The 27851-nt window shown below is 39.0% G+C and overlaps 1 protein-coding gene across 1 annotated transcript; it reads right to left on the reverse strand.

Annotated features, from left to right (window-relative positions):
• CBLN4 (cerebellin 4 precursor) lies at positions 1–27562 on the reverse strand. The gene is made up of 3 exons (XM_081946547.1): positions 27190–27562; positions 15829–15945; positions 1–1614 (listed from the first exon to the last, which is right to left on the reverse strand). The coding sequence occupies exons 1-3, from the start codon at positions 27478–27480 to the stop codon at positions 1417–1419; spliced, it is 606 nt and encodes a 201-aa protein (XP_081802673.1). The 5' UTR covers positions 27481–27562; the 3' UTR covers positions 1–1416.
• Between the last annotated feature and the right edge of the window lie 289 nt (positions 27563–27851).

A 27851-nucleotide genomic window follows, 5' to 3' on the forward strand; every position in this document is an offset into this window, starting at 1 on the left:
AACATAGATTGACTTTTATTATGTAACAGCAACATAATAAATAAATTTATGAAGTCATATGGCCTTTACAAAAAGACAGAAAAGATATTGCACCAAGTTTAGGTACTGGCTATTTGGACTGAATATTTGCTGAAGAAAAAGTGGGGCAATGCACCCAAAGTTAAGCACATTTAAGTCCCTCTAATTTCAGTGTGGGGGGGGGGAATTACTTGGAGTTAGAATCTTTCTCCTTGAAATCAATGGGACATTAAGGCTGCAATCCTTTACACATATACCTGGGAGTGTCTCCCATTGAATTCAGCAACATACTTCTGAGTATATATGCCTAGGATTGCATTGGGCAGGGCTTAACTTTGCCTAGGCAATGCCCCTGAGAGTTATCCTCATTATATACATTTACAGAGTTAAGGCAAAACCAGATAACACTTTGAAAAGGACAGAAGGCTTGAGAAATAGATATCATTTAAAAATAAGAGGGAAGGATTTCCATCTCCACCTGATAAATTTAGCTATATCTAAGGAATGCATTCGGCTGATTTTTTTTAAAGAAGTAGCTACTCTCAATCATTGAACTAAAAGTAAAGTCTAAGTGTATTTTTTTAAAAAAGGGGGGCATGGCTGTTTTGCAGAGGTTTGCCAAAATGATTATCTCTAACTCTGCTAAGCAAATTTTTTTTTTAGCATAATAAACTCTTCATGGAACTAAAAAATTCCTTTCTATAGTATACAAATTCCTTTAGTGTTCAGAGAACATCTGACTCTGAATCTACAGATTTTCACAGGGCAGTCCTCTTTGAGTTTAACTATTTGAAGGAAAACATATGTGTGACTCTTCCAGAAACAGAATACATGAAAATTAATGCAGTCAAATGCTTATCATTAACTCTTCCTTTGCAACCGAGAAGCATGAATTTATGTTAATTTTTAGCACAAGGGGGAACAAAGATATAATTCATATATTAATGAACAGTTCTTTGGCAGCTATGTGTTAATCTTGATTGAAGTTTTGATCCAGAAATTCTTAAATTATAGACCTGGTTGCCAGTCTTTTAAAAATGGAATTAGGGGATGGGAGGGAAGAGGCAACTATAATTATTGACTTCTCCCACAAATCCAATATGTCCAGTTAAGGAACTTGGAATGAATCTTGCAGGCAGCTTCATTCTGTAACATCAAGCATAGATATGTATTGTCTGCTTTTAAGTCTTGCTTCCAATGGCCCGTATTTAGACACACAAAATTGGTTGAAATCTCAGGATGAATTCAAAGAGGGTCAAAATGTCATACGATAGAATCCAGATTTCACCCATGAGAAACCAAGAAAGAAAAATCAATCCAGAGGATGAGAAGATGGTCTTCAGAGAACAGAAGCAATGATTGGTCCACACCTAGGTGAAAGTCACAAGGCGATTGATTTTACAGGGGAAAGACCAAGAAGCCAGAAAACGTGGAATACTGCCATCCGCCAACCAGGTTACCTTTCTCCAGTTTAAGGTAGACCTTGTCTTCCTTGTCTAGGTAGAGTAGGACTCCATTTGTGGCAGCTTCACGAGTGACATCTTTGTCCCCAGCAAAAGCTGAAATGACTGGCTTCCCGTTAAGCATCAAGTTCACCTGCCAATGATAAATGATAATTTAAAAATCCTGAAAAGACTCAAGTTAAGACATAGCCATCCAATACTTCTAAGGTTAATGGGAAGGGTCCTTAGAAGGCCAGTGCCACCTAGACACGGTTTGCCAATTTCAACATCTTTTCAGAAGTAGCAGGAATAAACAATTAGGTAAACTGAATGTGGAAGGGAGGGAAGTCGAAAGACAGATAGCAAACTGGTTGTAGGAATGAAAGAATATTTATTTGATTTCTATAGTCACCCTTCTCAAGAAGTGACTCTGGGTGGAATATATCCAGTGGCGGGATTCAGTTAGTTGGCACCTATTTGGGAGAACTGGTTGTTAACTTTCTAAGCAGTTCGGAGAACCGGTTGTTGGAAGAAATCTCATTTTGTTTTGTTTTTTCCACTTTACAGGGCTAATCTTATAAGAAAAGCAGGAAGGAAACATTCTGGTGTTGTTTCCAGCCTAATCTTTATTGCCCCGCTTACAGAAACTGCCTCTCCGGTTAACCCTTATTACATTGTAACCACTAAGGTGAAGCACCCATCGACTTGAGTGATGTTAAGTTGGCCATGCCCACCCAGTCACATGACCACTGAGCCCCATCTACCCAGCTGGTCATTAGAGCAGAGAACCGGTTGTTAAATTATTTGAATCCCATCACTGAGTATATCATAAAAAAAATTAGAAAATATATATGGCCATAAATTATTGCCATAGGTATTAATACAGCCATGAAACAGAACCATTAGCATCCTCAGGCCCCTAACCTGGTCACATAACCAGGTTTTTATGGAGTTACAAAAGGCCAACAAGATTAAAGTCAACTTAATCGCTGCAGAGAGAATATTCCAAAAGGGCAGGATCTAGAACAGAGAAGGCACATCTCTTGGTCCTCCCCAGCATATTCCTCCTTCTGTCTTGCTATTATACTGTGGCTTAACTATGATCTCAATGTTATTTAGGAAAATTATAAAATTAATCTAAAAACCGGTATGCTATGCTTTGCTTGCCTTCTTCTACTTTTTCAATAGCTCCTTAACACTGACTTCGACCTGCAACTGTACATGTGCAATGATTAAATTATGATTCATTTATCTTCCTATCAAGATAATTAGATTCATCTGTCTCCACATGTGCATATTGTAAACTGACGGGTAAGTGGAAATCTAATAGAGATGTGTCGACATGAGATCCAGCAAGGTTTTTCTTAGATTCTTATGCTCACTGTTGAAAGCTTCCCAGATGATACATCATTATAGAACTAGAAAGCATACCAGATCTAAATCATCCCACATTCCATGCAAACATCTATGTTAAGATTCTGTGACAAATAGTTATCTACTTCTTTGAACATATCATGATAAAGGTAACCCATCATGTTGTTTTGATTGTTGACCCTTTATAGAATTTTTTTCCTGATACAATAATACAATAATACAATAGCAGAGTTGGAAGGGACCTTGGAGGCCTTCTAGTCCAACCCCCTGCCTAGGCAGGAAACTCTATACCGTTTCAGACAAATGGCTATCCAACTTCTTCTTAAAGACTTCCAGTGTTGGAGCATTCACAACTTCTGGAGGCAAGCTGTTCCACTGATTAATTGTTCTATGGAACAGCTTGCCTCCAGAAGTTGTGAATGCCCCAACACTGGAAGTCTTTAAGAAGATGTTCAACTGGAATTTGCTTTGCTGTCATTTGAACCACACATTCAAAAGAAAAAATGGTATGCTATCCTTTTAAAGGAAGGTATGGTGGCCTAGAGGTTAAGACGGAGTTCCCCAACCTTTCTAGCTTTGTGGACCAGCTGAGGATGGAGACATGATCGTTCTGGGTGAGTGGCCAGCAAGTGCATATGCACACAGCTTCATTTGTGGGAGTGGTGGAGATGTGCGCCTGCTGCACAAATGGAGCACACATGCACTCACGTGCCCATAGCTTCTGCGGACCGGTTCTGAACAGCTCACAGCCCAGTGGTAGGCCGCTCACAGCCAGTGGTAGGCCGCAGACTGGGGGTTGGGGACCTCTGGGTTAAGATAATGGACTTCTTGACCAGAAGGTTGGCAGATCGAAACCCAAGTACTGCATGATGGGGTGAGCACCCATTCTTGTTCCAGCTCCTGCCAACTAACTGTTTGAAAGCAGGCAAATGCAAGTAGATTAATAGGTACCACTTTGGTGGGAAAATAACAGCATACTGTGTGACTTGGTGTTTAATCATGTTGGCCATATGTCTTTGGACAAGGTTGAGTGCCTCAACTAGGAAACAGAGATGAGCACTTCCCCCTACAGTTGGAAACAACTGGACAGGGAAAACCTTTATCTTTGTTATTCTTTTAAAAATCTGGTGAATATTTTGGCAGTATAGCATTTTCCAGAGAGGAAACAGTAAATTCCATCAGAGAAAAGCCCAAATTTAGAAACTGGGTAGACCTGAGCAGGATGGGGGAGAGAGGAAGAGGCTCAGCGTAGCCATATTCTAGAATCTCTCAGGAGAGCCAGTTTGACCTTGTAGTACAGGCATTAGGCTAGAAAGTTCAAATGCTTTCTTATCTATGAAAGCCAGCTGCCTGGTTTCGGGCCTGTCATTTTCTCTCAGCCCAACTTACCTTGTAGGGTTGTTGTGGGACAAGTAGAAGGAGGAAAATATGTTCTATATGTTCACTATCTTGAATTGTTTGTTAAAGTAATAAAAGCGGGATAGAAATAAAATAAAAAAAATATCTAGTAGATTAGAAAGGGAATATGTTGGAACTCAGTTACCAGAATTCTGCAACCATCATGCTGGGAAGAAATTTTAGAACTGCAATCTCAGCAGCTCTGAATAAATCTTCAGAGAGCACCAAGGACCCCTCATTTCAACCCTGAGCTACAAATATTCTCCTTCATCAGTTTCAATTCTTGCTGCATCAACATTTACCCCCAAAAATCATTCTTTCATGGGTGTTTGATTTTTGAAAAATTGCAAAACAACCTTGTTATTAATATGTTCATGAAATGCATAGACAAATGTACACATATACGCTTTGCCACATCTGCCATCAACAGCATATAAAGATAATGCAGGGAAAATGTTCCTCAGTAAAAATGTAATACATGTATGTATGTATGTATGTATGTATGTATGTATGTATGTATTACATAATATGTATTGTATTGTATATATTGTATTGTATTGTATTGTATATATTGTATTGTATTGTATTGTATATATTGTATTGTATTGTATTGTATATATTGTATTGTATTGTATTGTATTGTATTATATTATATTATATTATATTATATTATATTATATTATATTATATTATAATATTATATTATATTATATTATATTATATTATATTATATTATATTATATTATATTATATTATATTATATTATATTATATTATATTATATTATTATTAATTATATTTAAACTTGCAGAGCCAAACAAATAAATGACAAATAAAACAGATATATTTTAACCCTAACCTTATGATCACATGAAGCAGAACACTCCATACTGAAGAGTCTATAGATATCTTTATTTAATCACAAAAGTAAAAATCAATAGAAGACAATTCATAGATAAAACATACTGTAGTACATTATTCTAGTAATAGGAAGCCACAAATTCTGGTAATAGAAAGTCACAAAGTCTCATAGTTTTGGAAGGAAAAAACACCCTTACTAATCTATGTCAGTGAGCCATAAATTGGTTTAGCATATTCTGGAAATTTAGCCAAAATAATTTGTAAAGCTTAGCTTTATGGTGTTGTGTGAGTTTCATTTCACAAATTATAGCCAAACAAACCATACCTTAGAAAAAGTTGAAGTCAAAGAATTATGCAGGTGGCTCCTTTATTTTTAATAGCCCTTTGTCTATTATTCTTTGTTTTAATTTGGATTTTATATTTTTCATGTATTTATTAAGTGTTTTTAGCTCTGTTGTACACTATCAGAGTTGCAATGGTCAGAGTTGCTTGCTTCCAAGATGGGTGGCTATATAAATTGGATGGGGAAAAAGGGGAGAGAAGGGAAGATGAAAGGGACAAAGAAAAGGGGAAGGAGGAAGGGAAGGAAAGGAAAGACAAAGAAAGGAAAGGAAAGGAAAGGAAAGGAAAGGAAAGGAAAGGAAAGGAAAGGAAAGGAAAGGAAAGGAAAGGAAAGGAAAGGAAGATTATAGATGATAGATGATGGGGAGAGAGAGATATAACCCTGCTTATTTTTTTAAAGTTCAGTGAAGGCCAACCAGATACTGCAGTCTGCCAGCAATTTGTTGAACCGATAGATTTGATGTAAATCAGTTTCTTCTGTTCTGAATTGCCAAAGGAAGATGAACCAAAAATATTTTAAGAATCAATTACCTTACTGACTCTTAAACTAACTGGCCAAGCACAAATTTATATCATTCCTAGAAGGTAGAGCCGCAGGCATACACATGCTTAACATTGAACTGGGCTCTTCCCAAATGTTGTAGATTTGATGAATTATTGTGCCTCGCAATACTAATTTTGCAACCTTCTGTATTTATTTCCCAGAAATAAGTCTCACTTGGTTCGGTGGACAAACTGCCAAATAAGTGAGCAGCAAGCGCAGCGGAGGAGATGACTCTTGATATAATCTTAAATTATTCCCAAATTGGAGACAAGTTGTAAGCATCACTGAATTTCCATGAAATAGTGAAATAGTAGCAAACATGACATCCTAGGGAATTGGAAAATAGCCCAGAAAGTTCAAAAAAAATCATATTTAATTTCAAATGGAAGCTTTTTATTTTCCTTTAAAAGGAGAGGTTTAACTAGATGGAATATAAAAGGAACAGACAGAAATGTAAGACTGCTTCAGGGAGCTTAGAAATTATTTTAAACATAACAGGAGTTCAAATGAAATACACAATACAGACTAGAAAAGGCATAAACAATTTTGAAATGATGCCAGTAAAAAAAAAAGGAAAGTATAAAAGGCAAGAAAGCTTTATTTTACAAAGTGGAAAAATGGGGAAATAAACCATTAAGCAAACTAACACAATATGCAGCATGGATGGGATAAATAAAAAAGGAATCAGAAGAGCTAATATCCATGACATGCAAACTAATTGGTCCTTTCCCATTTCACTCATGGAAGCTGTTCACCAACTGAAGACTAATTCCCAACAAGTGTGTACCTAATCCACCAAAGCTTTGTTTCCTTTCTTCCTGGCTGTGTATCCCACCTTTCTGTTTATTCCAACTCTCAAGAAAATTCACTACCATAAAGGAAGCAGACTACAAAACACAACAAAATTTAAAGCCAAACCAACAGGAGAAATAAATTGTTAGAAGAAACAGTAGATCAAAGCTAAACAAAAGGTTTTACCATTTTCTTAAACATTGAGAGAAAGTGAGAGGCAATTGCATTTCCTTAAAGCTGAGAGTCACACAGAAGAAACCCCTTGTCTGTAAATTAAGCAGCCACGCTTCTGGGAAGGATGGCATACTCAAAAAAGCCTCTCATACTGTAATATCAGGGAGAAGTAACCCCATAAATAAATGTGTCAAAAGTCATTTAGACTTGAAAGGTCAACACCAGCATTTAAACTGAGCATGGTAAGTAAATGGTAGTCAGGAGAGATTTTTTAGTATAAGGTATCACATGATTCCTGCATCTTGCATCAATCAACAACCAGCAGCTTGCCTGCTGCACTTTTGCACCAAGTGCAATTTCCAGACATTGGTAAATTCCCAGAAAACACCCTGCATTAGACAAGATAGAATATAATCAAGACCTGGATAACTGTTGCTATATCCAATCAGCTCAAGAAGGACCACACTGGCGTAATAAACAGAAATTGTGCAAAAGTGCTTCTTATCACAGCCATTACCTGCATATCCAATGACAGTTGGGCATCAAGGAGCATTTCCAGATGTAAGCCTGCCCTTACTGGTGAGTGTGTGATTTTCTCCTTATCAACAGAATCTCTATCTTATCTAGGTTTAATTGCAATTTATTTATCCTCATCTTGCCTATTATTAAGATGAGGCAGTGTTCAAGGAAAGATTGAAGGCAAACGAGGTCAGGGCAGAACTCAACAGTACTTTTTCATGCAGCTGTTGATAAAAATAGGATCGCCAACATGACTGCCAACATCCAATGATGGATATGGAGGAGGAGGAGGAGGAGGAGGAGGAGGAGGAGGAGGAGGAGGAGGAGGAGGAGAGAAGAAGAAGAAGAAGAAGAAGAAGAAGAAGAAGAAGAAGAAGAAGAAGAAGAAGAAGAAGAAGAAGAAGAAGAAGAAGAAGAAGAAGAAGAAGAAGCAGCTCTATGGAGATGCCAAAGGAAAGGCATCATGGGTGACATAGTTTGATCAACAGGATCTGGACCATTCTAGCTGATTGTATAGGATGAGCAGAATTAGATAGGTTATCAGATAGTGAAATTCTATGCCAGAAAGAACTTTATAAGTTTTAATCAGCATATTGATGTGTCTGGAGCTGTGAGGAAAACTTTTTCTCAGTTTTCTTATCCAGTGTATAAAATCATCTGCATTTAGATAGGGCCTCCAACATTTGTCATCAAACTTTTGCAACCATCCCAGAGGGCATCTGCTAAGCAAAGTCCATTGGAGAAGACATTCATTTAATGACTGTGTGACTCACTTAAGACTGCAGAAAAAGAGGTCTTAAGATCAGGTAGATAACAACCATATTGTTTAGCAACAGAGGTTTTGGTCCCAATTGTGTTCATAAGCCAAGGACTACCTGTAGATTGAATCACCCAGTAGGCTCTCAAGCAATTACCAATCCTTGACTAGTTGCTCTTAATTATGCATACTTTAGCAGATCCTTCTATAGCTAATGAAGTTGCAATCCATCACTTAAATAAGTAGCTTCATATAATCATTCTATGATTTGGATGTGGAGTATAGTAGGGAAGGCAATATTTACAGTTCTTCATGTAGCCAAATTTGGCTAAGAGCCCATATCTTGAGTGGCCACTGCCTGTGGCATATTTGTCTGCTACAATTATATTATTACTAAGTCAAATTATTAATTCTTTTTGTAAGAAAAATACAACATGATTCCAAAAATTAAAACACAGCCAAAGCATTAACTGAATTATACTGTATGTTGCTGCAGGCTACTTCTGCTGCCTGACGGGTGCCTGCAATTTGACAGTTCGAATCTCACCAGGCTCAAAGTTGACTCAGCCTTCCAGCCTTTCGAGGTGGGTAAAATGAGGACCCAGATTCTTGGGGGCAAGATACTGACTCTGTAAACTGCTTAAAGAGGGCTGTAAAGCACTGTAAAGTGGTATATAAGTCTAAGTGCTATTGCTATTGCTATGTATCTATGTAGACATATGAAAAAAAAGTGGGTAGAACATGGGAATCATTATATTCCACATGTTATTTCCTTTTCTAAAAAGCTAGGCAAATTCATTGCAGTAATTTTTCAGGTATTGCTGGAAAGAAAGATGAAGCCAATGGCATAGATAGTTTTTGGATGCAATGCTGGGAAACAAAATATAGCCCAGTATGAAGAAGTGAATGGGGCTGCAAAAATGCTGAACTGTATTCAGTGAAAGTAAATACTATTCATGTGACTTTTCTCATTTTTAATAATGTTCTCATTTTATCACATTCAGAATTAGAATTGGTGGTGAACAACTCTAGGATCTCAGATTGATTGCTTGATTGATTGATATGATTGCCCATCTTATTAACATGATTCTGGGCAGCTAACACAAATTTAAAAACAATATACATACATATATACATACATACAAAACCACTCTTGTGAATTGTTGTTGTTAGTTGCGAAGTTGTGTCCAAACCATTGTGACGCAATGGACAATGTTCCTCCAGGCCTTCCTGTCCTCTACCATCCTCAAGAGTCCATTTAAGCTCACGCCTACTGCTTCAGTGACTCCATCCAGCCACCTCATTCTCTGTTGTCCCTTTCTTCTTCTGTCCTCAATCGTTCCCAGCATTAGGCTCTTCTCCAGTGAGTCCTTCCTTCTCATTAGGTGGCCAAAGCATTTGAGTTTCATCTTCAGAATCTGGCCTTCTTAAGAGCAGTCAGGGTTGATCTCCTCTAGGACTAACCGGTTTGATCGCCTAGCAGTCCAAGGGACTCGCAGGAGTCTTCTCCAGCACCATAGTTCAAAGGCCTCAATTCTTTGGCGCTCAACCTTTCTTATGGTCCAACTTTCACAGCCATACATTGCAACTATAAACTCTCATGAACAGTGTGGTATAAATATTTAAAATTCATATGAGTTTCTACATGAGAGCTAATTTGCAGATTGCATAAAGTCATCCTTCCCTGGCTAAAGTGAGCGAATATTAATAATTGCAAGGAATTTGCTTGTTTGCTATTGCTTTCATGTATCATTTCATCATCATTTATTCGATTTATAAACCGCCCCCTCTCCCCGAGGATGTATGAAATCCTCATGTGCAAAGAACTATTTACCCCTCTTAGCTGTGACCAATAACGATGCAATTTCAGACCCAGGGAGAATAGTTGGAATTGGACTGCAATTTTTCTGAGACTGAGGGGAAACGCGAGGCATCTGTATGTTATGCTAATTGACCTTTTAAATACATATTTATTCAATCATCAGATAATCATCTGCAAAATTAACAAATCCCATTGTGCCCTACATATGTTAAAATGGCTTCTATACTGACAATGCTGAGTCCCAAATTAGATATTACATTCCATTAAGTTTCTCCATTTGAACTACAGAAAGGATATGAAATGCTGTTTAACTCCTTCACCCCCAAAGGCTTAAATCAAGGAAGCCCTCTCTGGCACCTGCTCAACCACCGTCTAACAACTTTGACATCAACACACAGTGGAAAGCCAAATGGGCTGCTGAACGCCCAGATGCAGGCAGTTACGTAGATGACCCTACACAAAAGGTGCCAGGTTTTGACCTTCCTCGCCAGCATTGGTCAACTCTGAACAGGATCTGTACCCAGCATGGTGTCTGCCAAGACTCATTGTTTAAGTAGGGTCTTGACTCTGCCCCTCAGTTGACTGTGGAGCTCCTTGGCAAAACATCCATCACATTGTGTCCGAATGTCCATCAAGAGCTTACACCGTCCCAATGTCTGATTTTTTTCAACATAGACCACACTGTCCTTGAATGGCTGGATGGATTGGACATTAACATTTGAACCACTGTAAGTTCTTCTATTTGCCATACACTAAATGAATAAATAAACTCCCAGCTCATCGTGCACTGGGAAAGGCCTTTCCTGAACACTTGTTCTCTCTGCAAGGTTCAAATCCCTAACTCCGTATAACGGAGTGAGTTCCCGTTACTTATCCCAGCTTCTGCCCACCTAGCAGTTCGAAAGCATGTAAAAATGCAAGTAGAAAAATAGGGACCACCTTTGGTGGGAAGATAACAGCGTTCTATGCACCTTTGGCATTTAGTCATGTTGGCCATATGGCCCTGGAGACGTCTTCGGACAGTGCTGGCTCTTCAGCTTTGAAATGGAGATGAGCACCACCCCCTAGAATTGGGAACAACTAGCACATATGTGTGAAGGGAACATTTAGCTTTACATTTTTAAGGCTGTCATTTATTCTCCTAGCTTTCAATATAATATAGCATAGTAAGGACCTGGGAAGTGGGTATTCAAAGTCCCAACTTTTTTTAAAACAAGAATTGTAAAGAAAAAAAGGAGATTGGGCTTTCATTATGCTGTTTCAGCTGCTGTCTTTGAATTTTTGCGGCAGATGTCTCAGGGGTACAATGCCAGGGGAATGGAGGGGCTTCCCAGGGGTGCTATTTATTTTATTTATATATTCGTCTTTTATTCCACTCTTATTACATTATTAAGAACTTAAGGAGGCAAACTTACTTAATACGACTTCCTCCTCCTATTTTCCTCACAACAACAACCTTGAATTGACCTGAGACTTTGGCTGGCCCAAAGTCACCCACCTGGCATTCATGCCTAAGGTGGGACTAGAACTCACAGACTCCTAGTTATTGACCCAATGTCACTCAGCTGGCATATCTAAAGCAGGACTAGAACTCACAATCTCCTAGTGATTGGCTCAAAGTCACCCAACAGGCTTTCATGCCTAAGCAGGACCAGAACTCACAGTCTCCTGATTCTAGGCCAGCACCTTAACCACTACACTAAACTGGCTTTTGTTTTTAAATAATGCATTTTAAGGAATGCATGGGGAGAGCTATGCAAATCCACATTAGATCTCTTGTCAGTTTACTCTTCTCCCTGAACACACAGACCACAGACTTTATCAATGTATGTTGCCATATATAAGTGTGTGTGTGTGTGTGTGTGTGTGTGTGTGTGCAGCCCTCAGGTTCCTGCAAAAGCTCCTGCCAGACCCTGATGCCCTCAGAGAAAAGTTAAGATATAAAATGCCTTTATTGTTGTCACCCAACTGAAAGGATGGAAAAGCATCCTCTAGGAAACTAGGAGTCAAATTACGTGTATACAAGTAGTCCACAACTCACAAGCACAATTGAGCCCCAAATGCATGTTGATAAGTGAGAAATTTGTTAACTGAGTTTTGCCCCACCCTACAACTTTTCTTGCCACGCTTGTTAAGTGAATCACTGCAGCTGTTAGCTAAGTAAGTACGGTGGCTAAGTGAACCTGGCTTCCCCCCAATTGACATTCCTGGTCAGAAAATCACCAAAGTGGATTGCATGACCCCGGGACGCTGCAACTGTAATACCTATGACCTGGTTGTCCAGCATCCGAATGTCAGTCACATGACCAAGGGGATGCTGCAATGGTCAGACGTGTGAAAAATGGTCTTAAGTCACTTTTTTCCAGTGCCGTGGTAACTGTCACTAAACAAACTGTTGCAAGTCAAGTACTAACTGTATATGCACGATTCAAAAAAACCCTTGAATTTCTTTCTCCCATTGCAGAGGAGGGAAGCCTCTCTTTTCTCCAAAGTGGTTGTTATGGCCACCTGCATAATGCTTTCATAAAGGAATTCTCTATTTCCAGGCTTCATGCCTTGCTAACTTCAACTCTCACCATTTCTGAGGCATAGGCTGTAGACTCAGGAGCTCAGGCAAAGCAGGAGCAGATTACAACGAAATTGCTCTCAAGCTATTGCAGTAATATATTCAGCAAAATGAAGATAGGCATTAGAAGCCTAGGAGAGGCATGCTCTGCTGACCATTCATTTCCCCAGATGCTGTTCCACCTTCTTATCATAGCTCATCTTGCCCTTTTTTGGTTTAAAGAGGTTGCAGAAATATAAGGAGTTTAAAAGTGAAGCCCACAACTAGCATTTAGTACATACCTTTCACCGTGATGTTTATCGTCTGCAATGATTAGGAGGTAGAAATGAAAGAGGTTTTTAAACTACCATCACACCAAAAAAACTTCTAGCAATCCCTCAAAGTCTAATCACTGCCTTTTTAACTTCTTGGCTCCTGGAAAACAATGGACTACATGTGTTTTGTCCCGTGATTCCAATGAATATGCAGACACAGGCTTGGCCATCTGCCACGACTAATTACACAGATGAAGGCACCCCTTGGCTAGGAGCCTAGAAAATTATCTTCAAGAACCCAAGATTAAATTTACGGAATGCTTTCTCAACGGCTAGTAAAATGGACTTTTGTTTCCTGCAAAGATTCCCCTCCAGTCGCTCCACCTATAAACTCTTTGGGAGGGGCCACCCCCTTAGCCAGCTGTCCTTACTTCCTTCTATGATGTCGTCTCCACAGCTGTTCCTTTCTCGTCTCAGCTCTACGTACACGTACATCAGGGACAACCTCCCTCTGTTCTCCTCACTGCTCCCTGACTCAGATGCTACCTGGTGGCCAACAGGCCTCTCTAGTTCCTGCTCTGACTCTGAACACCCTCCAGAGTCTTCCTCATCCTCCAGAGCAGTCCCATAATGGTCTGAGCTGTCAGAGTCCACCAACAGCTCAGCTGGCCACTGCTGGGCCACAACAACATGTAAGTAGCCAACAGAACAACAGAGTTGGAAGGGACCTTGGAGGTCTTCTAATCCAACCCTCTGCTTAAGCAGGAAACCCAATACTTGTGATGGTTTTCGGATCTCTGCCATGCATGTGGGAGATATATGTGCATGCACGGTGTGTGTGTGTGTGCCATGCATGCATGTGTGCAGGGGGTCACACATGCATGTGGGGGATGGGGGGGTCACACATACACGTGCAGGAGTTTAGGGAGCACAGGGGGTGCAGCGTTCACTCCTGCGTCCTGTTTTTGGTTTCAGGAGGCTTCAGGGAGGCCTGCTTGGCCCAAAATGGGGCACGGGGGGGTCGCATGCATTCACAAGGGTGTGGGGGGAGTGCAGGGGGTTGTGCATGAATGCACAGGGGGCAGGGCACATTGCATTATGGGTGTGGGCATGCACCCATGAGCTGTTGCGCGCACATTTTTGGCACACGAGGAGTAAATGGTTAGCCATCACTGCTCTGTACCATTTCAGACAAATGACATCTTAAAAACCTCCAGTGTTGGAACACCCACAACTTCTGGAGGCATGTCATTTTGGCCAGGGGCCAAAACAAGCCAACTTCATGAACATGGTATCTCTTTGTGCCTTCTAAACATACAAAAGTATATGACGTCATCTTAGAAAGCTGGCTTCGTATTACAAGGGAAATGATCTGAAATCCTAACGTTATTTTCTATCATAGTTTCTGGTCCACTGCTATAGATTTGTTATGACTCAACCCTACATATCTTTGCTTAAAAATTCATTCTTGAGAACATTTATCAATATCCAATGACATTTCATGCAAAATTGTTATACCATCACAGTTAATGCCACAATTATTTCCTGTCCATTTCTGACCCAAGTTTAAAGTTTTGGTGCCGACCTGTAAAGACTACAATTATTTAGGACCAGTGTGGCCAAAGGAATGCTCCCAACCATGCTTATCTGTGCACTCAAGCCCTTAAGGATTCTTTGGCGAAACTATTGGAATAACACTTGTCAGTGAAATGAGGCCAATGACTACAAAGGCAGAAGTTCTTCTAAGCTGTGGCATTTCCCTTCTAGAACACCACTCATCCCAGGAAGTTTGCTTGGCAATTCGCAGCTCTCCCAGCTAAAGATCTACCTCTTTTCTGTAGCATTTCAGATTTTAACATTGCATTTGGAACTTCTAAAATCTGCACCGCATTGAGGTTTTCCAAATTGTCTAAGTTATATAAATTGGAGTGGGCTTTACATCTGTTCCTATAAATCAGTGTTTTGTAAAAAAAAAAAAGAGAGAGAGACATATTTAGCACATATGGAGTTCAACTCCCCAAATTCCCCCACTCCACCTGGCCATTGTTAAGAATTCTGGGAGTTTCCACAGATCTTACAGTTGCTCGGGTTACTGTACAGAGCTACAAAAAGAAATAACACACTGGTATCGTGACGGAATGTTTTCTGAACTCCCAAGGAGTGCAGTTTAGATTGTTTGTGTGGGAGAGAGAGGGTGAAGACAGCTGCTCCCTAATACTTTTCAGAGTATGTTTTAAGGTGCATGCAGCCTGCTTTATTTTGGCAAGATTCTGTCTAAAGGTGAAGAACAATAAAGGAAACTGCTTACAAAAATCTCAACAGGTCTTTTTAAAGTTTTTTCAGTCTGATGGTTTTAGATATAGACATTCTGTCTGGATAATGTTTCATAAAATATTACTTAGATGTGTGTACTGCTTTTCAAGATCATGAAAAGTGTTAGTTCACCTTTATAATGCCTTGGTAAGGCCCCACTTGGAATATAGCATCCAGCTGTGGTTGCCACAATATAAAATATGTTGAGACTCTAGAAAGAGTATACAGAGAATCTGTGCCAACTTAATTTTGGCTGCATTTCATTCCTGGTATTTAATGCTCTTTGATGAATGAGTTATGAAGAAATTATGACATGAAAGTCAACTTGGTCATTTTGGAGAAGCTGCCATATCTAGAATCGGGATATAAGACTGTAATTTGATTTATCTTTTAAAATCTATTAGTCTTTCTTACCAGTAGCTGTCCCTATTGTTTCACTCATGTTTATATTGCTTTCTTTTGATATGTTATACATTTTAATAACCTAGAACACGATGCTTTTAGATTAAAGCTAATATCCAATACAAGTATGATAGGGAGGGAGGGAGAGAGAGAGGGAGGGAGGGAGGAAGGAAAGGAGGAAGGAAGGAAAAGAGGAAAGAAAGAAACATTAACCATGCTAGCCTCAAAGATTAATTTTTAATTCAACATACCTGAATTGTTTGGCTCTGGTAGACTTTAATTACATGAAAATTAAAACTGTATATTCCTTTTCTCGGTGCTACAAACACAGACTCCAATGTAAAGAAATTGCCCACATTTACTAGGATCTATAAATAAAAGAAAAGAAACCAGTAATTAATGGAAGCATTCCAAGTGCTGGAAAACAATGTAATACTTATTTTGAATGAACCCAAGTTTAATTACAGGTTTTGTACATTGTTCATCTGACACTGCAGTGTATGCAAATAATCTGATTTTACTTCCAACACCCTCATAATAAGATGTAATGTGTGCTATTATTATTTGAATAAAACCCACTTATTTTCAATTAAAGGTATAGAAATTCCTTCCTCACATTCTTTCACTTCACCACATGCTTAGGTGAGAGTAAGCATTACTGAAAGCAACAGGAACCTATTTCTGAGTATACTTAGAGTCATGTGACATATTTTTGTACAACCAGCTGAGAGGCTGCTCAGTCCCACTACAGTCCCTGCTAGGTTTCAAGCAGATGAGTCATCTCATCACATGGAATTGAATTACTTAGATAGCTAAAAACATTTGTAGCACAAATCTTCAAGTTGTTTCGTTATGTAAGCCTCACCAAAGAATCCAGGCAGATACAAACAGAAGCACAATGAATGCCAACTGTTGAATAAACAGCTGCCCACAAACTTATCTTACACAAGCAAGTGGATCAAGCTTTATAACATTTCGGAACCTTCAAGGTTATTTGGCCAACAAATGAGAACACTACAGAATTTTCCTCTGCTAATCATTGGTGCAATGCAAGGCATTTGCTACATCTGGAATGTGCTCAGATCCAAATCCATGGTTACCAACAAGTACAGTTCCCTACAACCGTGGCTGCAGAGCCAACCATTCAGAATATAGCAGTGCCAAATAACAGCAACTTTAGGCAGAAGGCGTATGAGAAGCTGGAGAAGTACCAGGGTCTGAAGGAGGAAATAGAGAGCATGTGGAAAGTAAAAGCCAAAATGGTCCCATTGGTGATAGAAGCACTTTGGGCTGTAAGTACTAAAATAGGGCAGTGACACCAACAGATCCCAAGAACCTCAGAGCTCCCTGAATAGAAGAGTGCAAAGTTAGAATAGCTAAGGCACAGTGGAACTCCCAGGTCATTGATAGAGGATTCAAGATGAAGAAAGGCACATACCATCTATAGGGATAAGAAGGGAATTTTTAGATGATAGATAGATAGATACCCTACTTTCCCAAAAATTTGCCTCCCCAGATAATAAACCCAAACAGGCTGTTGAGCGCATGCACTAAAATAAACCCTCCCTCGAGAATAAGCCCTCCCCAAAAATATTGCAATACAGCAGCAGCCATGAGGTCACTACACTTGCTGCCACCTGCACCTCAAAAATAATAAGACATCCTCAAAAATAATACCAAGCACTTATTTTGGGGATCCCCTGTCTTATTTTAGGGGAAACATGGTAGGTAGGTAGGTAGGTAGGTAGGTAGGTAGGTAGGTAGGTAGATAGATAGATAGATAGATGATAGATAGATAGATAGATAGATAGATAGATAGATAGATAGATAGATAGATAGATAGATATGGATGGAGAGAAAGGGGGAGGGATGGAGAGGGAGAGAGATAGCTACAGTATGACAATTGACAGACACAGTTAGCACTTTGCATTCATGCCTTATTTCCATCTCTTTCCACAATGTTTTGCACTCTTCTTTCACCATGCTCATGACATGAAATTATTCCTAAGGGGGCAGATTACATATCTTGAACTATATGATCATCAATGTTCTTATGGTTGTCTTCAGCTGGAAACAGATTCTCCGTTCATCTCAGTGGGAAGGATGTCTATGTCTTTATGAAGGATTGCTCCATGGAAAATTCCAACATTTGGTGGCTTGGGGAAATCCCACTTAACTTCAGAATGGATAAGGTTATAATGTAAAATAGGCAAGGCTGCATGTTATGGTTGCAATTGCTGATTTGTTTTTGGTTTTTCTTTGTTTTAAATTGCGTGCAGACTCTTTTAGAGTTTACAGTTCAGGTTGTGAATGCTTCCATCTCAAATTAGCTGGGAATGAGGCTGAGGTGACTAGCAATAGCAAAACACTTAGACTTATATACTGCTTCATAGTACTTTACATCCCTCTCTAAGCCGTTTATAGAGTCGGCATATTGCTCCCAACAATCTGGGTCCTCATTTTATTGACCTCGAAAGGATGAAATGCTGAGTCAACCTTGAGCCGGTCAAGATCAAACTCCTGGCTGTGGGCAGAGTTAGCCTGCAATACTGAATTCTAACCACCGCACCACCACGGCTCTAGATAATCCACAAAGAGTTTCAAAGGCTGTCTGTAGTTTTCAGGCTGCACCCTTAAAATGAAGGTTCACCACTTTAAGGTCTCAGAAAGAAGGTGGAATATAGATTCAATAAATAAATAATCATGTAGAAACCTTTCAAGCAACTTAAGTGCACGAAGTTATTTTGGAGAGGACCAACTGCAGGTATAATTATTCAATTCTTCCTAATGTTGCTGTTACTCGGCACTGCTATATTCTGAATGGTTGGCTCTACAGCCACGGTTGTAGGGAGCTGTACTTGTTGGAAACCATGGATTTGGATCCGAGCACATTCCAGATGTAGCAAATGCCTTGCATTGCACCAATGATTAGCGGAGGAAAATTCTGTAGTGTTCTCATTTGGTTGTAGGGAGCTGTACTTGTTGGAAACCATGGATTTGGATCTGAGCACGTTCCAGATCGATTCAGTGTAACAATTGCCTTGCATATTTTCCTATGCTAGAATTGCATAGAGAAGATAACGGAGGTGTGTCAAATATACATCCCAGGCTTTCAATTGCTGACAATAATTGAATTTCCTTCATTGGCTTGGGTAGAATCCACAGAATCTCAGGCATATTTCAGCCATATTGATCTTGATAAGGGAAAAAAATACCCTCTTTGCTTTCACGTGCAACTTACAGTACTTGCAAATCTGGATTGCATTCTTGAACAGGACAGTCAAGTCTCTTATTGTTATTTAGGACTGAAATGTACCTAGCCTCTTGAAGGAATTTCCTACTTTCAGTCTTTCTGAGATTGGGCTGCAATTTTCATAAGTGCCTCCTTAGGTTTCTATATTATCAATTGAAGTCTTGCTTAGACTTAGATTAGATTTCAGAAAGAGCACAGCAAGGTTTTGGAAGAGTGGTGCAGTGGCCTAGAGGTGGAGCTCTCACCTCGCAATCAGGAAGCTGTAAGTTTGATCCTAGGTAGAGACAAATATTTCTCTCTCTGGGCACAATGGGATAATATCTGGATTGGCAACAGGAAGGGCATCCAGTCATTAAATAAGCTGCTAGCTCCATCAGTTGCCCAGACTCCACCCCACAAGGGATTATGGAGTCGTTAAAAGAAGATGACAGCAAGGCTTTTGCAGATGTGTTGCATACTCTTTCTTAGGGGAGCTTCAATCAACTTCCATTCTCCTTTCCATCTTCCTTCGTGCACCTTTTCCCATCCCCTTCATTTTCATTGGAACATGTTAGCTTTGGTTGAATGTGGTGATTTCCCTAATGATATGTTACTTCATCATGATTTTTGCTGCAATGGTGATGATGATTTATTTATATATCAAACTTCTTGATTACCCGCTTCCCTCACAGAGGGACTCTGGGAAGTGAATAATAGCTCTTTTTCTCTATAGCCCATAATAATATTAAAATGAAAGTTGATGCCAGGATACTAACTGTTGTGTACAGTGTTTTTTAGGATCTAGAAGTGAAACGAAATAAATTCTTGACTAGCTCTAAAGTCTTGAATGTGGTTTTAGACATTTTTCCTCAAAATGCTAATAGCAATAGCACCTAGACTTATATACTGCTTTACAGTGCTTTACAGCCCTCTCTAAGCGGTTTACAGAGTCAGCATGTTGCCCCCGACAATCTGGGACCTTATTTTACCCACTTCGGAAGGACGGAAGGCTGAGTCAACCTTGAGCCTGGTGAGATTCAAACTGCCAAATTGCAGGCAGCCGGCAGCCAGCAGAAATAGCCTGCAGTACTGCATTCTAACCACTGCACCTCTAATGTTAAATTATAACAGGAAAAAAGGAAGCAAAAGGAAAGAGCCTTGCTTATCTTTCCATTAATCCATTCACGTTTAATGTTATGAAACTGTAACTAAAACAATCAATGCAAAGAGTTATGGACTTCACCCCCATTATCTTCTCTGTGCAATTCTAGCACAGCAAAATATTCACCTACCTTTCCTGTTAGACTGAGTGCAGATATCTGTTGCTCCTCTGAAAGAGACCTCCTATGAAATGCTAATTATCTGTTAGCATTTTGAATCTTGACATGTTATGAGTTTTAAACAATAGTCATTTCCAAAGAAATCAATATAGAAATCAATTTGTTAGGTATTAATGATGACCATGGATCAATTACATAAAGTTGAACTTGGTTCATCTGGATTTGGGTGGCCATGTGCCAGCTCTATCTGTGAAAAAATATTAACTTATCATTATAACTAAGTTTAATTGCAATCAATAGGTTTTACCGTTCATTGCACTAACATCAGGAAAATTGATGTATCATCGGGCATATTCCTCAACAACACTTTCTTCATAATCTTAGGATAAGAGTCTCTGCGTCTCTGTTTCTGTTTCTCTGTGTCTCTGTCTGTCTGTCTGTCTGTCTGTCTGTCTGTCTCTCTCTCTCTCTCTCTCTCTCTCTGTCTCGGGTCTCTCTCTGTCTCTCTGTCTCTCTGTCTCAATCTTTCTCTATCTCATCTCTGTGTGTGTGTGTGTTCTCTCTCTCTGTGTGTGTGTCTCTCCCTCTCTCTCCCCTCCTCTCAATTCCACTACCTCTTGTCTATTTCAACTTAGTCTATGAAGATTCTCAGTCATCCAGGTCAGGATTGGTCCAAAGGTGGATGTGTTTTTTTTTTCAAGAGGGATTTGGACTTTCTGTTTTTTTCTTTGAAGACATTTCGCTTCTCATCCAAGAAACTTCTTCAGCTCAGTGTTACAAAATGGCATTCTAGCAGCTGTGTTACCCCAGGAGATGTTCTATTATTTCCAGTACTTTTCCAAAGTTGGTAGGATATTAAATAAAAGTTTGACATGTCAGCTGATTTGGTTATTTATTTATTTATTCATTCATTCATTCATTCATTCATTCATTCTTTATTTATTTATTTATTTATTTATTTATTTATTTATTTATTTATTTATTTATTTATTTATTTATTATTTAGTCTCCTTGCATTTGGAAGATTTGGCAGGCTAGGAGGCATCTTATACCTTGCAGATAAGTTTAAACCATCCATCTCCTGCTTCAGCTTACTGAAACATTCACGGTAATCCTACTCACTTTGGAACACAGACTCCAATATTCCACACAAACTGAGAGTGGACATCAGATAGTCTGAAGTTGTACACATGCAACAATTCTGTTTAGAAGACCCACATTGACAGGGGTGTTTTCTAAATAGAAAGAATAATGTTTCTTCTTCCAGTTCTGTAACTCTTAATACAAGAAAGCAATAGATTACTATCCTGACATTTCTATCAATATTGAAATTCTTCAATTAAATCTATTTTTGAGGAAAATCTGTAATTTAGTAGTATAACTATTTAGAATTCTTGTCTTCATTCCCTGAGCAATATCATTTCTCTGTCTATTCCTTACAACCTTAACATAAACCCCACCTTTCCCACAACTTGTGCTTAATCTCATAATCCTTATTGCTTACAAAACGGATAGCTGAGTTCATAAGAGAAACATGCATTATTGTTCTTTGCTACTCTTGAGCCAATCTCCCCTCCCAAAATCTTTTCGTTGTTGTTGTTGTTGTTGTTGTTGTTGTTGTTGTTGTTGTTGTTATTCATTGCACAGTCAGCCAGATTTTCAGACTGGGTTTGGCATTTTTGTCTACCTATTGAGCTGTCACTAAGGACCTGGGATAGGCAAATCTGGATGTTTGACTGTTACAGATATCATCGCAGGATGGAAGCAGTTCCAAGTAAAGCCGCCTTCTGCAATTGTAGTATTGTTGTTGTTACACAGTCAGCCAGATGTATAGATATGATTTGGCATTTTTGTCCATCTATCAGGTCCTTACCAAGGACCACATATAGACAGATGGTGTTGTTTGTTAAAGGTATTGATGCAGGCTGTAAGCTGTTCCAACTAAAGCTACCTTTTGCAATTGATTGATGTTGATTTTGTCAATGCCAATGGTGTTCAACTGGTGCTCAAGTTGTTTTGGAATTGCATCCAAGGTGCCTATTATAGTTGTCATTGTTTGTCACATAGATGTTTAGACTGGATTTGATTTTTTATTCACCTAAAGAATCCTTCCCAAGGATCTGGGATAGACAGATGTTGCTGTTTGATGGTGGTAACAACAATGTTACAGGCTGCAAGCTGCTCCAAGTAAATCTGCCTTTTGCAATTGACTATGGCTTATTTTGTTAATGCCAACGGTATTCACATTATACTCCAGAGGTATTGAGATTGCATGCACAGCACCTATTACTATTAACTTTTGCCATGGTTGTTCTAATTCGATTTGCAGATCTTTATATTTTGCAATTCCCCACTTCACCCCCAGTTCTTTTTTTTCTATTCGGCTGTCTCCAGATATTACAATGTCCACTATCCAGACATTTTTCCTTGTTGAATAATTGTTAAATCTAGGGTGTTGTGTGACAGATGCTTGTCTGTTGAAATCCTAGAGTGCTTTAGCTTCTTCATTTTCTGTTACTTTGTCTATTCTCTGGTCCTACCAGTTCTTGCTTGTAGTCAAGTGGTAGGCACCATCATCAGTATTTGTCATGTCATTGTTAGTAATCAATCTGTGTGATCTTCTTGCAGCACCTAACTAGGTGGTCCACTCTTTATTAAGCTTCTTGGCAGAGATGGCATTTGCTGTTTGTTGCTAGCTTCTCAATTCTGGCTTTATATGCATTTGTTCTTAAGGTATGGTCTTGTGAAGCCAGATTCAGCCCTTCAGTCTCTTTCTCCAACTTTCCTGCTCTTGGCCCTTTCCAGATCTTGTTACCACATTTTCCTGTTGTTTTTATATGTATAATAGCCATATACTTGCTTTGCCATATCTGTTTTCTATTCTTCACTTGGTCTTTCATGTTTGGTCTCTTTGGTGTTCAGTAAGCCTTCATGATATCCTAGCTTTAGTGCATCTTTTTCACTGTTCTTCAGATATTTTTCCGATGCCCTTTTTTCTTCTTCATTTGTCTGGTGTACTTGCAACATTCCATGCCTACCTATATTCCTTGGTAAGTAGTTTCTGTCAACATCAGTGTATGGATGAAGCACATAATTCGTTGTGATTATTGTGACAAGAAACAATGGGTGGAAACTGATCAAGGAGAGAAGCAACTTAGCAACTTAGCAATTTCTTAAGGAGAAATTTCCTGATAGTGAGAACAATTAATCAGTGGAACGGCTTGCCTCCAGTTGTTGTAAATGCTTCAACACTGGAAGTTTTTAAGAAGATGTTGGATAACCATTTGTCTGAAGTGGTGTAAGGTTTCCTGCCTAAGCAGGGAATTGGACTAGAAGACCTCCAAGGTCCCTTCCAACTCTGTTATTCTATTCTATTCTATTCTATTCTATTTTGTGGGGTTTTCCTATCCAGGACTTACAGTTCAGTTTGTGTCAAATCCACTATTCCTGCTGTACATATTTCATGACTGGAATTATCCAGCTATTAATTGCCTTGGTAGTATTTCCACCACTGAGTTTAGACCTTAAAATCTTTTTCAATTTTCTATTCATTACTAATCTTCTTCTAGACTTCAGTGTGCCTAATGTTGACAGTTTATTATTATTGTTATTACCTGCCTGGTCAGTTTTGCAATCCTCTATCTATTAACTGGGGAATGAGCCCCACTTAATTAAATCATTTTTTAAAAAATAAAAGTGTAGAATCCCAAGGCTTTCTATATAATATATAGGAATTTATAAAAAACCTGAATGATGTCTCATGCAGTTCTCATCTCTGCCACAAATTTATCAGAAGATCTAATATAATATGCCTTTTCCAGCTTCTCCTAGCACTAGAGATGTATTAACACTGTGTTTTGGACCTTTAAAAAAATCATTTGCCTTTTCATAATTTGCTGCCTTTAAAAGTGCTTTATCATTTTATTCTGCTCTTTGTGTGTCTCCCTCTAACTCTGCCCTGTTATCTTTTACCAGAGGGCACTGTTCAAAATAAATGTAACGTGCTGTGAAATATCCATTTTGCATATTGTACATTTTAGTTTGCCTTTCAATTAAATTCCACACAGTCGTGAACCCTTTCTTACGTATAAACAGGTCACCCTCTGAAGTTCTCAATAAACTTTGATGGAATAACAGCCACCTAACATGTGCTTTGCATTAAGGCCTATTTTCTTCAGCAGCCTTTCTCAATGCGATGCCCTTGAAAGTTTCTTACCATAACACCCATTAAACTCTGACTACTCATCAAACTACAAGGGATTGACAAAAAAAGGTACCCTAAGATATCTGGAAAAGGAAGAGGAACAGAAAGCCCTCTTAGTTCATTTGCAAAGGATGGGAAAGGATTGCTTCTTGTGAAATAGATTATCCACTGATCTGATACAGCCCAAGAGTGTGTGTGCGTGTGTGTGTGTATTTCTACCTGAATAAATATTACAGCATAAATTTATCAATGCTCCTGTCCAAAGCAGTTTCTTTAGATTGCATAAAGATGACTGAGAAATTAAAATGAATAACTGTAGCTCCAGTACAAGACTAAACTTGACAAACAGCCAAATGATAAATCATCATTATTATAATAAAAACTACATATAGCCTATTATTTAAGCAATAATTATATTATGATAAAAAGCAGTGAAATGTAATATTGCATACTCTATGACTCTACTATCTAAAAATATAACACTGTCAGTAACAGGAAGAATATCCTGTTCATATCTTCTTTTATTCTGCAGGGAATTTTTTTTTTTTTTTGTAAAAGTTCTACTTGGGTCCTTTTCATAAGGCAAGTGGTAATCCTTCTCCTGTGCCTTGATGTCAGCAACATCAGTGAAAGGGACAGATCCTCCACTTCACCCCATCTATTTGACCACCTGCCTAAATACATTTATGTGAGCTTAAAGGAGAATGAACTCCATTCAATGGGACTTTCTTCTCAGTAAACACGTATAGGATTGGAATGTACCTTAGCAATATGTTTTGGGATCAGTAAGGGTAGGGACGTACTTCAGTTGTCATGACAATTCCAGAAGCAATATCCTTTGCATATAATGAGTAACATATGCTGGCTAATATGTCCAGTAATGAATGTGAAGATGTAAATGAAACATATGAAGGCAAGAAGTGGATGGCATCTCATAGGAAAACAGGACATTAAAACTTTGCAGAAAGAGTGGGGCATTTTTAAGTGGCACACAGCTAGCAGAGGGAGAAGGATATAATTGAAGCATATACTTTTAAAAGTCATCTCTTATACATCTTGTGTCTAGATAGAAGTGGAAATATACTGATCTTTTGCCTTCTATTCCTTCCCCTGAGAAACAGGTAGCTGTCATATTGTTCCACCATCTCCATGTAACTTACACTACATATGCACCTGACTTCTGATCCCTTGAAAAGGTTAATGACAATGTGACTGAGTTGGTTACAAGATTCCTAGGACTCTTTAACACTCGGGAAAAATGCAGATCTTTCAGCCTGTCAAAAAAATATGCCTTGAAAAAACTAAAAAAATAACTTGTGGGCTTAATTAAACCCTTCAGCTAATATTTGCAAGAATCTGCTGTATCTACAGCTCTATAAGCACACACGATGCATAAACAGCTGATGGTAGGATATTAGATATGGTACATGCATTTTATATCATATAAACTCCAATGCCTTTCTGTCTTCTCCTTCAAAACATGGATCTTTGCCAGTCCAAAAATTGCATCCTCTAAATGGCATCACTTTCAGCAGGAAAACTGACACATTGGTTTAATTTTCCTATCGAAACAGATTGATTATATTAAGACACCTTAGATCAAAATTGGAAATGCAATATGTTATTTTGGAAAATAAGAGGAATACATTTTTCCCCAAAAAATATGGGTAAAGGAATTCTTATTATTATCTATTTCAGGAATGGATTTGGAAGAAGGGAGGAGTGCAGAAAGTCCTTCCAAGGTTGCAAAATTCTGCAGTAATGCTACTAAGGTGCAGAGAATTTTCCAAAGGACTGCCTCCATATTTTACTAGTGAGATCTGGCTCAGTTTCATTGCTACATTATCTATATCCATGCCAAATACATGCTGATTTAACTACAGCATGTAGTAAGTCCGGTGTAGGTGAGATGTTCTGTAGGGGGCAGAAACCTCATAAAAGATTTGAAAGATTTAAGATTGAAAGATTTGAATGATTTTGAAACTCACAAAAGATTTAAGCTGCTAGTAAATCTGATTGCTTAATCAACTGAAGAACTTCTGGAGATTTGGAGGTTTTCTTTATATATTTTCACTTTATCTCTCCTCCCTCCCCTTTGAAGCCTTTAACAAATTTCCAGGGTTTTTTTTCCCCCAGGATATCAAAGTTAAATTAAAATTCCAAAATCTTATGCATTGCTCTTTCTAAGTAAACATTCTCAAGAATAAAGTACAAGGATACATAAGTAAGTTGATTTTTATAGTCTTCCCTCAGTATGAACCTCTTTGAAGCATTAAATCATTCCTGTATTGTCTGGTATTACCTCATTTATTCCAGCACATCAAGAATGATAAAATTGTTACTTATGTCATAATGTGAGACAGATTCTTTTTGTGTGTGTATGTGAAGTCCTAACTGCCAGAACTTATTTAACCTTCCATGTGCCTTTAAATGTAAAGTGGAAATGTAGAAACTGAAATCAATACGTAATAGAAAAAATAAAACATTCTCAGAGGAAAGTATGAGTGAAATTGCTATCCATCTTAAGAGGAAAAACTAAACCTATGAACTGAAGAGAGCGACTGAATGGTCCAAAAGCTTCTATCTCCAATTCCTAAGTTTCAGCCCACTCCTTTCAAAGGAGGATTAAAGAGTTTGCAAATCAACTCCACCTGTTGATTCCCACCTACTGCCCTTATCCTATCTCATCTCAGTACTGTAACCAGCTGCCTCCCCCCTCCAGTTTTAACCTAGTCCCTTTCCCAGGGGTGAAATTACTTTTTTTAAAAAAACAAAACCTTCCTGCCTTAAACAAAACTCAGGCAAAACCAACTTCCCCACTCCAAAAACGCCATAAGTAGAAAGACATTCCAATCGTTTCCTACCGACAAAAGATAACCATTTCTGTTCTTTTTACCTGATCAAAATAGATTATCCTGGTTTTGTTGCTCATCTCCGAAGGCTCATGGTTGGTACTCCTGACTGCCGAGAAAGCGACCTTAGAATTAGCAGCCCGTACGGAGATCCCCAGAGGAGAAGAAGAAGATCCCTTAGAATCGGTCGCTGGGTTGGAATCACAAACTACCAAGCATTTCCCTTCCAGCACGATGGGTTCCGTGTCATTCTGCGCCCAGACGGGGAAAGCGGAGAGAGCCAGCGTTAGGATGATGGTAGGCACCATGGACAGCGCCCTGCTTAAAGCGCCCATGTTCAGCACCAAGAGCGGCGGACAGCGAAGCCTTGCGCGGAGCGCCCCAACGTTCCTCTCCTTCCACCTCTCTCCACGCTTACACAGACCACGCCACAAAGCCAGCTCTAACAGCCCTACCAGCAGCGGAGGGGAAAGAAAAAAAATCACCACTCTTACACAGACAGAGGCACACAGGCACACACACACCGCTTGCTACCAGCACAGCAGCAGCAGAAGAAGAAGCTTCTTCTGAAAATGTTCAACATTTCCAGCGGGGAAAAAAAAGTCTGTTTGATTTTGGAGGGAAGGATCCTTTAAAAAGCAATTGGAAATGTGCTTCCCAACACCTCCTGGACCAAATCAGCACTTCCCGGTGCCCCTTTCTTTGC

The sequence above is a fragment of the Natrix helvetica genome (genome assembly GCF_964273705.1).
Source record: "Natrix helvetica genome assembly, chromosome: 3".
NCBI lineage: Eukaryota > Metazoa > Chordata > Lepidosauria > Squamata > Natricidae > Natrix > Natrix helvetica.

Excerpts from the sequence above, each read along its gene's own strand:
- CBLN4 (XM_081946547.1), bottom strand. The coding sequence starts at position 27,480 with ATGGGCGCTTTAAGCAGGGCGCTGTCCATGGTGCCTACCATCATCCTA. Across the intron at positions 15,946-27,189 it reads GGATAATCTATTTTGATCAG|ATCCTAGTAAATGTGGGCAA; the intron begins GTAAAAAGAACA and ends TTTTATTTATAG. Across the intron at positions 1,615-15,828 it reads ACCAGAGCCAAACAATTCAG|GTGAACTTGATGCTTAACGG; the intron begins GTATGTTGAATT and ends TATCATTGGCAG.